General features: G+C 47.4%; 2 protein-coding genes across 5 annotated transcripts in view; both read right to left on the bottom strand.

Moving 5' to 3' along the window:
- Window positions 1–698, bottom strand: part of UMPS (uridine monophosphate synthetase) — a 32,270-nt gene extending 31,572 nt beyond the window's left edge. Inside the window, exon 1 of the mRNA XM_041002888.1 lies at window positions 530–698. Within this exon, the coding sequence (XP_040858822.1) occupies window positions 530–685 (156 nt within the window). The 5' untranslated portion in view covers window positions 686–698. The remainder of the gene's footprint in view (window positions 1–529) is intronic.
- A 6,936-nt stretch (window positions 699–7,634) lies between these two features.
- KALRN (kalirin RhoGEF kinase) overlaps window positions 7,635–15,215 on the bottom strand; it is a 660,588-nt gene continuing 653,007 nt past the window's right edge. For all 4 annotated transcript variants that reach the window (XM_041002785.1, XM_041002786.1, XM_041002787.1 and 1 more), the window contains 3 exons: window positions 11,266–11,466; window positions 8,762–8,900; window positions 7,635–8,180 (listed from right to left, as the gene is read on the bottom strand). In XM_041002785.1, the coding sequence (XP_040858719.1) occupies window positions 7,635–8,180; window positions 8,762–8,900; window positions 11,266–11,466 (886 nt within the window). The remainder of the gene's footprint in view (window positions 8,181–8,761; window positions 8,901–11,265; window positions 11,467–15,215) is intronic.

The following is a 15,215-nucleotide window of genomic DNA, read 5'->3' as shown; positions in this document are numbered from 1 at the left end:
ACCAAAAAGCTGCCTTTCCGAAAAAGTCCGCCTTCATCCCTGTTCCTGCCCAAACGGTGCAAACACACACCTCCCCGCCTCCCGCCCAAAATAAAACTTCCGTTTTGCTAACACCGGACCAGACACCCGCACACGCCGCCTTTTCTCTCTTCCTCCAATCGAAACACAGAACACATCCGAGCACCTTCTGCTCTGCTCCCGGAAGGGCCCGAGCTGGGTGTGCCGGCTCCGAAGGTAAAACAACAACAAAACACAGAAAAAGCAAAGCACACGCCGCAGGACTAGACGAGTTGCGGCCCGGGGCACAGCGGCCCTAGGGTCCGGCTCCCCGCACGGCCCCGGCCCCCGCACGGTCTTAGGGTCCGGCTCCCCGCACGGCCCCGGCCCCCGCACGGTCTTAAGGTTCGGCTCCCCGCACGGCCCCCGGTTCCCCGAACGGCCTTAGGGTTTGGTTCCCTGTCTGGCCCCGGCCTCCACCCGCCCCTTCTCCAGCCACCCAGCCCCGTCCACCCCCGCCTGGCTGTGGCACCTGACTCAGGAGACGCGGTCGAGACACGATGCCCCGCAGATCGATGTAGACGGGGGAAGACAGGCCACTCTTTAACACGAAGTCCCCAAACTTGAAAGCCTGCACGTCGTACAGACCCGTTACCAAGGGGCCCAGAGCCGCCTCGGCAGCCGCCATGCTGTCGCCAAGCGCGGACGCGCAACGTGCGCCCCGAGCCCCGGGCGCTCTGATGACGTCGCCGCGAGGCTCCGCCTCTTCCCCTTCCGGCGTCTAGGGAGTCAGGTTCAGAGGCCGCGGCGCGGCTCCGCGCGATCTGGCCTGCGTGGTCGAAGCCAGCCTGACCCCAAGCCGGTCCACCCCTCCTCTGCCAGAGGGCACATCCCGGCTCCAAGTCTTTGCATTACCATCTACCCCGGGGGTCTACCACTGCTGTCTCCGCCACCCCACGTTTCTCCAAGTAGAGCCTCGGCCTTAGAAGATAGAGCCGTTCACGGTTCTTTCATTAACGTCGCACCGTGGCCGGGCAGCATGGGCGAACTCACCTACCAAGCACTTTATTGTGCACCACTTGTCAGCTGCCACCCACGTGTTCCTGCAACTGCCTAATAATGCTCTTTACATGAAACCTCAGGATGGAGGCCACAACACACGAGAGGCTTCCTTGGCATTTGTGGATAGAGGACCGACTTCCCTAGGTGCAGTGTCGTTCTGTCTCTCTAAAATGCTGGGCAAAAAGTGTTTCCATAGTAATGGGATAGTTTTACTTTCTGTCCAAAAACTTTCCATATTTGGGGGGGCGGGGGGAAGACAGGAATACTGTTTTGTTTGAGACGACTTTAATTAGAAAAGGCAAGCCAGGAAAATTTCTTTCATAGAGTATATTTATAGGAATGCATAACATGTGAGATGTACATTTCGAAGTTCCATCCATAACTTAGAACATTTACCCTAGTAGTTTTAACAAGACAGCAGGTTATCACTTTACAACATTACACAGGAGTGATTTTGACTTACAAAAAAATATTTACAACCTACCTTTACAAAACGACATTGTGTGCATACAAAAATGAACAACTGCAGGAAAAAATGTAAAAAGAATAAAACAAACAAAAACTCAGAAGATACACTTAAGGCAGACCAGCAAGACACTGAAATAATTAAGGCTGTGGAATTCTGCACCTTGAAAATATAGAGCTATTTATCAACACTGTGGAGTGATTTTAAACCAATTGTTACACGCCTGATGGAAGTATGTACTTCTATGTGTATGTGTGATGGTCCCTATGGGGGAACCTGTCCACTTAGGGAAAGGCCCCTCATCTGAATGGCCAGAGAAGCCCACCCCAAATACTCAAAAGATTGGCTTGGGGGAAGGGGTCACTCAAAACCAAGAGGTGCCAGTGTGAGCCAGATGGAAAGACTGCTGAGTCCAGGTAAACTGAACTGTGCGATGGCTTCCCTGTGTGTCACACCATCTTGGCGTGGCTTTGTGGACTGTGAAAGATAACTGACTCATTCCCACAGGAGTGGGGTCGGCTTCCACAAACCAGCCCTAAGGGCTTGGAGTGATCGTAAGTGGTTTTCCAAGAGAAAAACAGACCCACCTGGGCTGCCTGCCAATGGATAGATTTCTGCATATGAGCAATAACATACACACATATTATACACTATATACACAGACCGATGTACATATATCCATCCTTTCCAGCAGTCTGCACTCGGATCACTACGGCTCTCTGACTAGAGCTCATGCTGAAGGGTACGTTGTCATTCCAGTCTTTGTATTTGTCCTAACGTCTAGCTTTACTCACCTTCCCCATAGAGTAGCCCGCAGGTTGGCAGAAACACAAGTTAAAGCACCAGGGTAAAAAATGTACATATATCAGAGTTGATTGATATGGCTTAAGTTAGCAAGAGAAGCTGTATACTTTGTTAACCTCCAATTCATCATCACAGTCTTTGAGGTCACGGCTATGGTCTCCATGATACTCTGGAATAAAGACTCAGTCCATCACTGGTGGAAGTCAGGTATCCATGGACTTCTGCGTTGGCTCTCTGCAGGATGACATATATGTTGCAGTTGCCGTTGCAAGAACTGGGCTTTTCCACCACCCTCCCTTTCCTCAGCTAACCTCACTCTGTGAAACAATGGTTAGGTGACTGTACCCTTACCCTGGTCATTTGAACATAATCTAAATCAGACCACATTTAACCACCCGCCAGCAAATGTGCTCAAGGGAGGGATACAACCGCCTGTGGGTATTAATTTCAAGCTTTCTGTAAGTGTTTGTGATGAAGTGGTCTCAGAGTGATGGCTTCTCCTCTCCTCTAACTTCTATATTTACTGAAAATGGGGAAGAAATGTCTTCCATAGACAATGTAGCCCTATGATGTTTCTGTATAGATTTTCCCATGTGAATAATATTTCTTATCTTAAAAATACATCGATAAACTTCAGCCCTGTTGGATCTTCTAGCACTGAAACAACTGAGAGCTTTGCTGTTGTAGAAGGTAAATGCTGACATAGTCATTTCCTGTTCTGATGGTGCACCTGTGAGCCCTCCATGGGTTATTCCCTGATGATCCCTGGCTTTTCAATGGAGAGGGAAAATGAATGCAATTTTGCAAATAAATCTAACGAAAGCTCTCAGCCTGTGTTTGTCCATCCCAGAGTCCACAGAGATGCCAGGCAGGAGAGAAAAGAATAAGGTCTACATTCTTTGAGGTTCCTCTGGGACCATCCACCAGCTCCCAGGCATGGGAACATGGTGAACTGGAACCTTTGCTTTATTGCTGAGACCGTTCATGTACAAAATATCTCCTCTTCCTTTGTTAAGTGCAGGGGACCCAATGCTGGTGATGCTCAGAAATAATCACCATTTAATCGATACATTTGTCCCCCTTATTTCATTCTCACAAGTCTAAATTTCCATGCTCTTCCATATAGGTGAGAAAACAGTCATGACTAGCTCTTGGGCATCAAATCATGGAAGCTATGGGACAATTCCTAAAAGGCTTAATCATGTGAAAAAGTAGCCCAGGCTTTCCCTCCAAAAACCAGCCCAAATCACGTGCACTGAATTTCTCTCTTCACACAGAAGGCAGGAACTATGATAGGGGAAGACACTTTATCCTCGAGTCTGCCTTCCCAGAGAGGAGACGGACTCTGAGTTCTCCTCGGTTCATCTTCCCAGTGCATAAAACTGGAGGAGAGCAGGTGGCGGTTGCTTGGCAGGGAAGGGGGCAGGGGCATCTTACTCTTCCCATCTACCATGAGCAACACTGGAGAGGACAATGGATGGACACAAGATTTTTCAGCTCTGCTGATCCTTTGTTGTAGAGAAGCTGGTCAACTGTCAAAAACAATAGACTAGGATCACCTAGTGTAGACAAAGAGCACCTCGCACTTCCAATAAACAGCCATGTACAGAATTACATCTCACGAATTTACAAAGGTTATTGAAAGACATGAATATTGAAAACCTGGAATGTTCAAAGTGACTATCATCAATTCTTAGCACTGGCAGTGTATAGCACATTTTTCTAAAAACAAAAAGACAAAAAAAACCCAAAACAGTATTTTTACAGACACCTCAACTATGGCATTCTCTCAACATTCCTATGAGATTTATGTTGTCCCCTCTTTCCCTCCCAAACTCCCATTTTACTAAATGGGGACGTTTGGGGCAGAAAAACACAAAGACTTTCTGTAAGAAAGGATGAATCAGGAATCGCTGAGGTTGAAATTTAAGAATTCCTAGTCCCACCCCCTATATGCAGATGTTTTCGTTTAAAAGATTTCTTTAAATAAAGAAAACAAAAATGCTGCAATATCAGTAATCTAAATGCAATCAGCTTTTTCATCTCCCTTCCTCCCCTCTAAAAGGCACTACTATTCATAAACGCTTTGTGGACCACAAAGCGGTGGAGCCAGCGTTCTCTGCTTTCTCCCTTTTAGATGGTTACGGCTAAAAGAGACTTGAAGGACGCCTCCAACATGACAATCTTTTCCTTAAAAATTGTATCACATTCAGCTGTAAGTGGATATAAATATATCTAATTTGAAATAAAAGATTTCTTTTTTAATGCAGGACATCATTGAACTTCCCAAAAGTTATAAGTGGTTCCTGATCGTTCCCTTCTTTCTGCATCCCACTTTCACTAAGCAAAACCAAGAGCCCAACTCCCTGTCTGCCCTCCTTAAGGAAAAAACCAACTGGCAATGAGTGTAAGACAACATCAGAGACCTGTTAATTAAACCAACACTTGCTTTCCCCATTTCAGCTGGAAGTTCATGCCCACTAAGAACTACAACAGTTGTTATAGAAGTGTATTGTTTGCTATTCACTTTTTCTCTACTTCAAGTAACGAACCTCTCTGCCCAGACAGTGTCAGACAGCAGCCCCTGATCCTTGCTGCCTCACTACAGTCATTGCTTAGAGGAACGTAAGGCAGGTTCACAGTCCATCCTCTAAGATTCCTTGTCATTTCCAACATGCTTGGAGAATTTTTGAACCAAGACTGCTGACTTCTCTCTGCTAGGAGAGCTTTGCACACAGAGAGCATTCCTTTTAGCTTTTTTCCCCCTTTCAATGATCTAACTATACAAAATATGCCCCTTTCTCTGAGGGCCACTACTTATAGTCCATTTTGTTTTAACGATTGTACTTTGGTTCAGCTTAACAGAATCACACTACTTTCTATTTCCACGTTTCTCATTTTCCTGTCTTCCTCAAAGGCTTAAAGGTATGCTTGGGGGATTCCATGCAAGGCCACAACTGGATCAGCCCAACTCTGATAGAAGACAGCTTGGGATTCAGCTGACATGATGTCTGCAATGCCCTTTTGCCAGGTCTGTGCACCATCGTCACAGGGTCCCAAACCCTACTGATTGGAGATTTGACTCGCTGTACAACTTCAAGATTCCTCAGAAGCTGCTTAGTCAAGTCATCCCAGTGATGGCAGTGCAGAACTCACTAAGCCATTCTCTATGGAGATTCTGAGTGCTAAGAGCCTGTGGTCCATCCCATGACCAGCCCAGGAACAGACTTTCCTCCTTTACACCAGATGCCATCCCGGAAGACATATTTACTGAAAAGGCTTTTAGTAAATCTGTTCTCAATGTTAGGATATTGAGCAGTATAATGTTTGCATGTAGAATGGGTATGGAAGTTAGTCAGGGGACAGCTCTGAGAGGGGGCGACTCCATGGCCCAGAGCCATTGGAAAATTAGGAAACCAACACAGTTGCAGTCAGTTTCCACATATGGGGAATCCCCCCAAATACTAAGTGCTATATAGTCTTATTGCTTATACTTCCTACTAATTTCTTAATTTATAATTTTGGATAGGATAAGGTAGAGGGTGGGTGAAGAAGCCAACTTGTAAACCTTTGGAAGGTGATGAGTGTTTGTCAACTCTACGCTTCCACTGTGGGGATATGTGTTGTCCTGTACTCAAGTTCAGGCTTAGCTTGCACCCTTTATTCCACAGGTAGATAGGTTTATAGTTCTACTTCTCTTTCATGAATTCTCTGCTTGTCCTTCTGCACTGCATGATTTTCATGTTCTCAATCCCATTACAGGAGAGAAGGAATGTCATGAAACTTGGTTTGAATAAACACTAGTGTTACTTTTTAAATGTTATTTGCATAATAGCAATTTTTCGAATCACATTCTAAGAAACAAAGGTATAGCATGTCCAAACACACACACACACACACACACCCCTCCCCTCCAACAAACATACAAAAGAAGAGCAAGAAGGAAATGCCCAGGATTCATTTGCTTTCCCCCGACCAGAGGGAAAAAAGGGGGCAGTGAGCAATACTCTCGTATAAAGAAAATATGCCAGAAGGCAGCACTGGCTTCCAAGCGCTCCAAGTCCTTCTAGTCCAGAGACATGGTGGTGGCTGAGTGGTGGCAGGTGTGACAGTCTCAGAGAAAACCCATTGCTCTGGTGGGGAGATGGAGCAGGGTTTGCTCCATGGCTTCAAATAAAGGACTTGAAATTGGGCCTTTCCAAGGCCTCTATGGCTGCTTCCTTTTGTGAGCACCCCTTTGCTTCAAAGAGGGGGGGGGTGTTAATTAAGCAAGCCAGCTTTCTGAGGATGGCTGTAGAAGAATTCAGAATGCATCAGTAATGGTGTTCATTGAAACTAGAGGCAAGGTTTCCATTTGCCCTTTTGTCACAGGAACCTGTTACGCTTATTCACCTATTTCAGACAAAGTGAAGACAGAAAAAGAGCCCCACAACTCTGCCTGTACTTGGACGTATTTCCTGGCAGGCCTTCCTGCCAGTGGGTCTCTGGAGTTGTGTGTCAGTGTAGGCGTAGCATCTCATGTACAGAATTGGCTTAATCAAATAACCTGCAACTGAAAGCACTCTTCTCATTCTCAGGCTGCTCAAAGGGTCACGCTGCTTTCTCCCAGTGCACAGGTTCTAGTAAAAGATTTTTATACAAGATTTACAAAATGGTCTAAAAACAAAACAAACAAAAAAAAACCTTCTCTTCTCGTCCTCTAATTGTGCTTCGTCCAAACAATACCATGCTTCGGGAAGCCAGTTAGCGTCTTCATGGGAGCCTCAAGGTGACTTAGGAGTGATCTTGGATATAACTCTGTAGTAGAAAACTCTGAAACCTGAACAGGTTATCTTACACTATTTGTGTACATGTATCCTATTAAGAAACTAGAGCTAAGTCTTCTAAGCCAGAAGGTCTGACATACATGACATCTGCTTGAAATAGAACTTTTTGCTTACAATTTCAGCAAAGGCAGATGTCTTTTGGAGTCACTAGAAGCAAAAGGTTGGGCTGTTACAAGCTCCTTTTGAAGTGAACAATTGAAATTCCATCCCAGCTAACAGCCCAGTCATGGCATCCTCTAAATACTCTCTCGGCTCCTTTGCCTCTTTCTGGTTTCAGAATGACCTTGTAGAAAGCCACTGGGTTTGGTGTGCCATTGACTGCCACTCAGACCCCGAAGAACCACTGATCTCTAGGTGGAATGTCTCTCAATCCAGAGAATGGCAGGGAGTGAGTTAACAAACGGAAGTATTTACAGACACAGTCTTTGCTTTGGTTCACACTGCACTACCATGTGAAACCTTAGGGGGCTGGGTGCTGGCTACGTGGCTTGGTTCACCCGGTTGACAATGTAGCTCTTGACATTGGGAATGGGTCGCACATCATTCTGGTGCTTGCGGCGCTCTATAAAGCATGCCAGACGGGACGTGTCCAGGGGGATCTTGGAGTAGCTGCCATTGTGGGGCTGCAGCCACGGGTGCTGCAGGCAAGTGGCTGCCGTGGGTCGCCGCCGGAAGTCCTCCTGCAAGATCACTTTGATGAAATCTCGGGCAGCGTTGCTCACCCCGCAGAAGTATTCATGGGGAAAACTGAAATCCACCCTGCACACGTTGATGCACGTCTCTTCCTTGCTCTCATCCAAGAATGGGGAGACCCCACTCAGCATGACGTATGTCAGGACCCCGATGCTCCAGATGTCTGTGCCCAGGGACACAGGAATGCCTTGGATCACTTCTGGAGCAGCAAACTCGGGGTTCCCCAGCAACTGGTGAATGTGGAAGTGGCCTGAGATTTGGACAGCATCCTCTAGGTCAATGAGCTTGACTCGAGGCACTGGGATCCGTAGGTCGATGAGCAGGTTTTCAGGCTGCAAAGGGAGAAGAGAAGGAAAGTTTGGAACTCCATTTGGATGGCCAGTAGGGCCTTTGCTAGTTAAAATACACATCTCCTATTCTTGGTTGAAGCTTATAGCACATGGGGACGCCCCTGTGCACAGCATGCAGGAGGCTTCAACTTTGAGTTTAAACTGCTCTGAGCTGGCAGAGGGGGGTGTGGTCTTTCAAAGTAGTTGTCTGACATTGCAAATAATCTCCTAACCACCCTTTGCTTCTGCATTGAATCAAGAAAAGAAGAAAGCACTAGAAATCACTTATTTTGCAAACCAGAGATTTCTTTTTGAGCAGCGTGAAAGAAAGTTGACATTCACTGGCCTCTGTCTATGTAGCCAGACAAGGTAGTAAAAGTTGTGGCCTTCAACCTTGGTGGCCCTGGGACTGGTGTGTTTTCATTCACCGCATGTGAGGTTTATTCAAGCTGTGCAACCGCCTCATTTCTGTGGAAGTCACAGAATTCTCATCTAAGGCAGACATGGATTGAAGCGTGCGTCCCTCAAGGGGACTCATGATTTGGGGCTCAGCCACTTCCCACAAGACTACTGGAGCTGGCTACCTTTATGTCTAGGTGGGCCACCCGACAGTTGTGAAGGTACTGCAGGGCTTCCATGATGTCCCGGATATAGAAAGCGACTTTCTCCTCCATCAGTTCATCGTGGTTCATAAGGTAGTCCAAAAGCCGGCCATCATCCATCCTGAATGCAAGGACAAAGCAGAGGAGACACACTTGTGAAAGACCACAAATACCACACAGGGATATATCTGTAAGCTTTGTAGGATCTTGGTCAAAATATAGATCCAGGGGCTAGCATGATGGCTCAACTGGCTAATCCTCTGACTGCAAGCACCAGGATCCCATTTAAGCACTGGTTCATGCCCCAGTGGCTCCACTTCCCATCCAGCTCCCCGCTTGCAGCCTGGGAAAGCAGTCGAGGATGGCCCAAGACCTTGGGACCCTGCACCCGCATGGGAGACCCAGAAAAGGCTCCGGGCTCCTGGTTTGGGATCTGCTCAGCTCTGATCATTGAGGCTGTTTGGGGAGTGAGTTAGCAGATGGAATATCTTTTTCTCTCTTTCTCTCCTACACTCTGTAAATCAATTTTCCAATAAAAATTAAAAGATATCTTAAAAATATGGATCCATGTTGCAACCCTTGCATGTTTTAGCTAGAGCTGAGAGTTAGCATAACACTCAGAACTAAAGAAGGAAGTAGATGAGCAAACCCGGTGTGCACTCTCGCCAAGGAGACCATCTCTTTCACCGACTTTGAAGAACATTCCAAGCAGGTTAAGCCTGCTACCGCCGTTACGGATCCAACAAAACTGATGCCCAAACTCACGCAAGCGTTTAAGTTATGAGGTCTCATGGCAATGGTGGAGAAATGTGGAGCTGAGCTGGATCTGCTCGTGGCCTCTGAGAGGTGGGCCTAGTGCGTTGCCCTGAATTCATGGAGGGCATGCTCTAGCAGAGGTTGGCTATTTCAGCTGAGCCCACCTGAGCTTATCTCTGCTTCTCATCTTACCACAGGGCCATTGCCCTGTCCACATTCCTCCAGTGGTGGCCTCCACCTGAGGCCAGGTGTATGGGGCCCCCCAATTCTAACCTGTGAACCTCCAAACTGTCAGCTAAAATAACCACCCCCAAGCAGCTCTTCTCAGGTATTTAATGAAAATCTGACTAGCACCGCTAGTTGAAGAGTTGTGATTGCAGAATCAGGAACATTTTCACCAGGAGACCTCCGGATTCTGAGATCCTGGACCTAGTGGTCGCAAGCAGTCTCTCATATATTTTGCAAAGAGCTTCTCTGTGTCAATTTTTATTTGGGGGAAAAATGCAAGGTGGGCAAAGTTTCTCCCTGGCATTCATTACATTTTTTTTTAATTATTTTTTTATTTGTGAGGCAAAGAGATGGAGAGATCACCCATCCATCCACTGGTTAACACCCCAAGTGCCAACAACAGCCAGGGAGGGACTGAGCCTAGACAGACCGAAAACCAGGAATCAGAAATTGAATCCAGATCTTACATATAAGGGACAGGGATCCCAGTATTTGAGCCACCACTTACCGACTCCCAGGGTGCGTCTTAATGGGACACTGGAGTCACTGGCAGAGTGGGGACTCGGACTTGGGCACTCCAGAATGGGATGAGGGCGGCCCAAGAGGCAACTGCACTGCTGCACTGAAGGGCTGCTCCATCCTTGGACTTCTGATACCTTTTTTGAGTCTTTGGTCTGATTAGGAACTTTCTAGCCATAAAGGTTGCAACTGAGAACATAATCTCTGGAGCCAATCAGTTGCTCTGATTTTGAATTTTGGTTCTGCCATCCACCAGCTGGAGGCAAGTCATTGAAACTCCGTGTTTCAGCTTCTCTCAAACACACCTTCTTTGGCCTTCTTTGGAGTCAGAATAATCATTGCAACTAACAATACCCACTTTATTATGAGGACGGTGCAAGGGTCAAGTGAGGCAGGGAGATGTGAAGGAGTAAGATCAGGTGAGAGCTCCGAAAAGGGCAGCTGTTTTCAGGCACATGTTGTCCTCTCATAGCAACAGGTGACCAAAGGTTCTTCAGTGTGTTGAGGGTATAGCCCCAGGAGAGGCTCAGGTGGAGATGTGTGGCCCAGGATAGCTGAACTCCTGCCTGGCTGAATTTCCACCTTTCTTCCAGCTCATCACTCCCACTCATCTCTTACAGTTCTCTCTCTCTCTCTTTCTCTCTCTCTCTGTGCCTGACAGCAGTAAAAGTAAGTCAGTAAGTTTGCCTCTGCTGGCAATTGGGGAAGTGTGGGAAGAGTGAGGTTAGTGCTGTGGCTCAGAGGGTTAAACTGCTGCCTACAATGCCAGCATCTCATATGGGCACAGGTTTGAGTCTTTGTTAATCCACTTCAAGGTGCCTGTTGTTGCACCTGGAGAAGCAGGGGAAAATGGCCAAGTGTTTAGGTACCTGCCACCCATGTGAGATATCTAGATGAAGCCCCAGGATTACGGTTTCAACCTGGCTCAGCCCTGGCCATTGCAGCCATGTGGGGACTGAGTCAGTGAGGACTTGGGTACTCACAGCTCGAGGATCAGGATGTAGGAGGTGGGGGACTCGTAGGTGTCATGGAGCGTGATGTACTGGGGGTGCTGCAGATGCTGTAGCAGTGCGGCCTCATGCGCAGCCTGCTCCTTCTTCTTCAGCTTTTTGCTCACGAACTTGACAGCCACATCTTTGCGCGTGGCTTTGTGGATGCATTTCTTCACGATAGAGAAACGGCCTCTGAAAGACACCGGGAGAAAGCCTGGGTTGCAGCTCAGCAGGTACGCAAAGCTATGCGAGGCACCTCATTGTTCTGGATGTTTAATGAGGTGGTTGACATGAGGATTCCAAAAGCTCATTTTGCCTTCCTGAACATATTAGGAGACTTGATAGGTCAAAGCAAAATCATTTTCTTTTTTAAGCCAATATCTCTATCATTGGAAATATCAAAGGAAAGATTCAATTTATTTCTTAAGCAGAATATGGGGAGGAGGAGGATTTTTAAAAACATTTTAAAAGAGGAAGTTTTTTTTTTCTCTTAATCTTACTTTAGGCTTAGCACCTTATTATGCAAAATTCCTATAAGGCACCAAAGCTAAAAGAATTCCTGCTTAGGCACTCAGTGTCAAAAATTATGTGCATCTTGGGCCCGGTACAGTAGTGCTCCTGGTTTCGGATTGGCGCAGCTCTGGCCTTTGTGGTCACTTGAGGAGTGAATCATCGGATAGAAGATCTTCCTGTCTGCCTCTCCTCCTCTCTGTATATCTGACTTTCCAATAAAAATAAAATAAATTGTAAAAAAAGAGTATGGTCATCTTATCAACCTGCTTCATCCACTCTTTCTCTACTGCAGTTTCCTCCCCTCTTCAGGGAGTATTTTAAGCACATCATGTTTTTCTGCCCCCAAATACTGATCCCTGGTTGGCAAGGACATGTAGCAGGAGGGAAGCACCTGCCGCGGCCTGCCCTAACACCCCGAGTAGACAGAATGCACATGCTGCTGCAGCCCTGGGAGGCAGTGAGAGCAGTGAAGTGAGAGGCCACTGCCTAGCAATGGGAGCAGAGTGCAGAGGGCCCAGGAGGTGCCGATGTCACACCACCCAAGCTGTGTCCAGGAGGTGCCACAGCCTACAAGGCAGGGAGTGAGGGCCAGCACGGGGAGCAGCCCTGTGCTCAACAGAAAGGGACGCATCGGGCACTCCAGCCACCACCAAGATCAGCCTGCACGCTCCCTGGCCCGGCTCTGTGCTCACTAAGCAGACCCATGAAACCTTCCCCATTACAAGGCTGATCTAAAAAAGGATGCACTTTTCAGCAATACAACCACTGGATGTCTTTTCATTGAATGCCTGCTAGCTGTCAGACATCGTATTTGGCACTGTGGACGAGTGAGTCGTTCAAACAAACGGTTCTGGTGTGCATCTTAAATTAGTTAACCACCATTTCCACAGTGCTGCATTGAGTCTGATGAGCACACATCACTCCTTCCAGAGGACTTGGGGCACAAAGGCATCTGACCACTGAGCCCTCCCAAGGTCAACGGTCAGGTCAAGGCACGGCTGGCTTCATCTTTTTAAAAACCTTTTGTGTTCATGGAAGTTGTATATCCCATGCCTTAAAAAGTCAACCAGCTTTATAGGTTGTTCATTTGAGATTTTAATTTCTTGTCTTAAAAAATATACTTGAAAGACAGAGGATTGTGAGCAGAGAGCAGCAGGAGAGAGGGAGAGAGAGAGCTTGCATTTGCTGGTTCACTCCCCAAGTGGCTGCAGCAGCTGGAGCAGAGCTGATTCAGAATCAGGAACAAAGAGCTTCTTCCTCCTGGTCTACCACATGGGGCAGGATCTCAAGGCTTTGGGCCATCTTCAACCACTTTCCCAGGTCATAAGTAAAGAGCTGTTTGGGAAGTGGAGCAGCTGGGATATGAACCGGTGTCCACACTTGCAAAGGGGAGGATAAGCCAATTAAACCATTGTGCCAACGTACCTGAACTTTTATCTGCTGCCACCCAGACAAAACTGGAACCATGCACTCTGATATGGGATGTCATGTGTCCCAGGTGGCAGCTTAAGCCACTGTGCTGAAACAGACATTGCTATAAAAAAACATCAGTAGGGCCTGGCACAGTAGCCTGGTGGCTAAAATCCTTGCCTTGCATGCACTTGGGATCCCATATGGGCACCGGTTCTAATTCTGGCAGCCCCGCTTCTCATCTAGCTCCCTGCTTGTGGCCTGGGAAAAGCAGTCAAGGATGGCCCAAAGCCTTGGGACTCTGCACCCACGTGGGAGACCCAGAGGAGGCTCCAGACTCCTGGCTCTGGATCAACTCAGCACCAGCCTTTGTGGCTGCTTGGGGTTGTAAATCAATGGATGGAAGATCTTCTCTGTCTCTCCTCCTCTCTGTATATCTGACTTTCCAATAAAAAATAAAAAATAAATTTTCAAAAAAAAAAGAAAAACAACAGTTGTTCTATCCTCCTACCTGGGCCATTTTACCTCCCAGAGAAGCAACTAATTCAGCTGAATATTTGTTGCTGACTGCTTACTGATTCTAATAATTTTTTTTTTTTCTATTTTCAGGGAGGGTTTGAGGATCTGGAGTTCTTTGGTGAGTAGAGCCCAGGTATTTTATTTTATTTTTTTTTTAAAGATTTATTTTTATTATTTTTTATTGGAAAGGCGGATATACAGAGAGGAGATACAGAGAGGAAGATCTTCCATCCGATGATTCACTCCCCAAGTGAGCCGCAACGGGCCGACACTATGCCGATCCGAAGCCAGGAGCCTCCTCCGGGTCTCCCACGTGGGTGCAGGGTCCCAAAGCCCTGGGCCGTCCTCGACTGCTCTCCCAGGCCACAGGCAGGGAGCTGGAAGGGAAGCCGGGCCGCCGGGACCAGAACCGGCGCCCATATGGGATCCCGGGCGTGCAAGGCGAGGACTCAACCACTTGCGCCACCGCGCCGGGCCCTGCTTACTGATTCTAAATAGTACCAGGGATCTTCAAAAACAAAGTTCACAGGACATGCATATTATGGAAAATAAGCGCATGAAATTCAAATTTTTATTGCACTAAAATAAGGAGGAGTATTGTGGCACACTGGGTGAAGTCCTTGCTAGCAATGCCTAAATTCCATATTAGAATGTCTGGTTCAAGTATTCCATGCGTTCAGTCCAGCTTCCTGTTAACACACCTGCATGGCAGCAGGTCACAGCCCGCGTATTTGGGTTTCTGCTACCCACAGGGGACATCTGGGTGGAGTTCCTGCTTCCTGGCTTTGGAACATCCCACCTGTGGCTGTTTCAGGCATTTGGGGAGTGAATTAGTGAATGGAAGTGTGCACTCTCTTTCTCCTCTCTCTTTCTCTCTCACACACTCTACCTTTCAAATAAACAAATAAATAAAAATTGGACTTGGCTAGGTGCAGATTATACTTTCTTTCTGTGGGAAAGCGGTTCTGTTGCTTATTCAGTTTCCCAAGGATTTGCTCAGCTGCTTCGCTGAGCACCACTCAGGGAAGCCAGGCAGCGGGTCGGGGCACAGCTCAGGACTCCAAGCCTGGCCTTGACTGCGTTCTACACCCGCAGCAGCGGGCAGCAGCCCAGGAGGCAGTGCTTTTTCCTATACACCATCAGAACATCGTTTCCTTCACCTTCTCTTCCCTGAGACTTCCCTTACTTTCTTTGGCTTCCACGGGTCCTTTTAGTGCTTGTCTGGTCTGAAAGACTCAAGAGTTTCTGCACATGAATGCCCTCAGGGCGGAGCAGGGAAAGAATTCTCCAGCCCTGTCCAGCCCCAAGGGATGCTGCAAGGTTCTCTAGTGGACCCTTGACTCACTGCTGCTTCCACGGGGATACAGAAGAGATGAAGGAAGGGAAAGAAAGAAGGAAAGAAAAGGGAAGGAACACTGTCCTTGTGAAAATAACAGGCCTAACACGAGGGGCTGCATGTTGAGTTGGATGAAGGAACCCCCGCCTCCAAGCCCGTGAGA

Source organism: Ochotona curzoniae, unplaced genomic scaffold (genome assembly GCF_017591425.1).
Source record: "Ochotona curzoniae isolate NIBS_2020 unplaced genomic scaffold, NIBS_Ocur_1.0 scaffold_2587, whole genome shotgun sequence".
Taxonomy (NCBI): domain Eukaryota; kingdom Metazoa; phylum Chordata; class Mammalia; order Lagomorpha; family Ochotonidae; genus Ochotona; species Ochotona curzoniae.
Note: the sequence above shows the minus strand (reverse complement) of the source record. Positions and strands in the feature narration are given on the sequence as shown.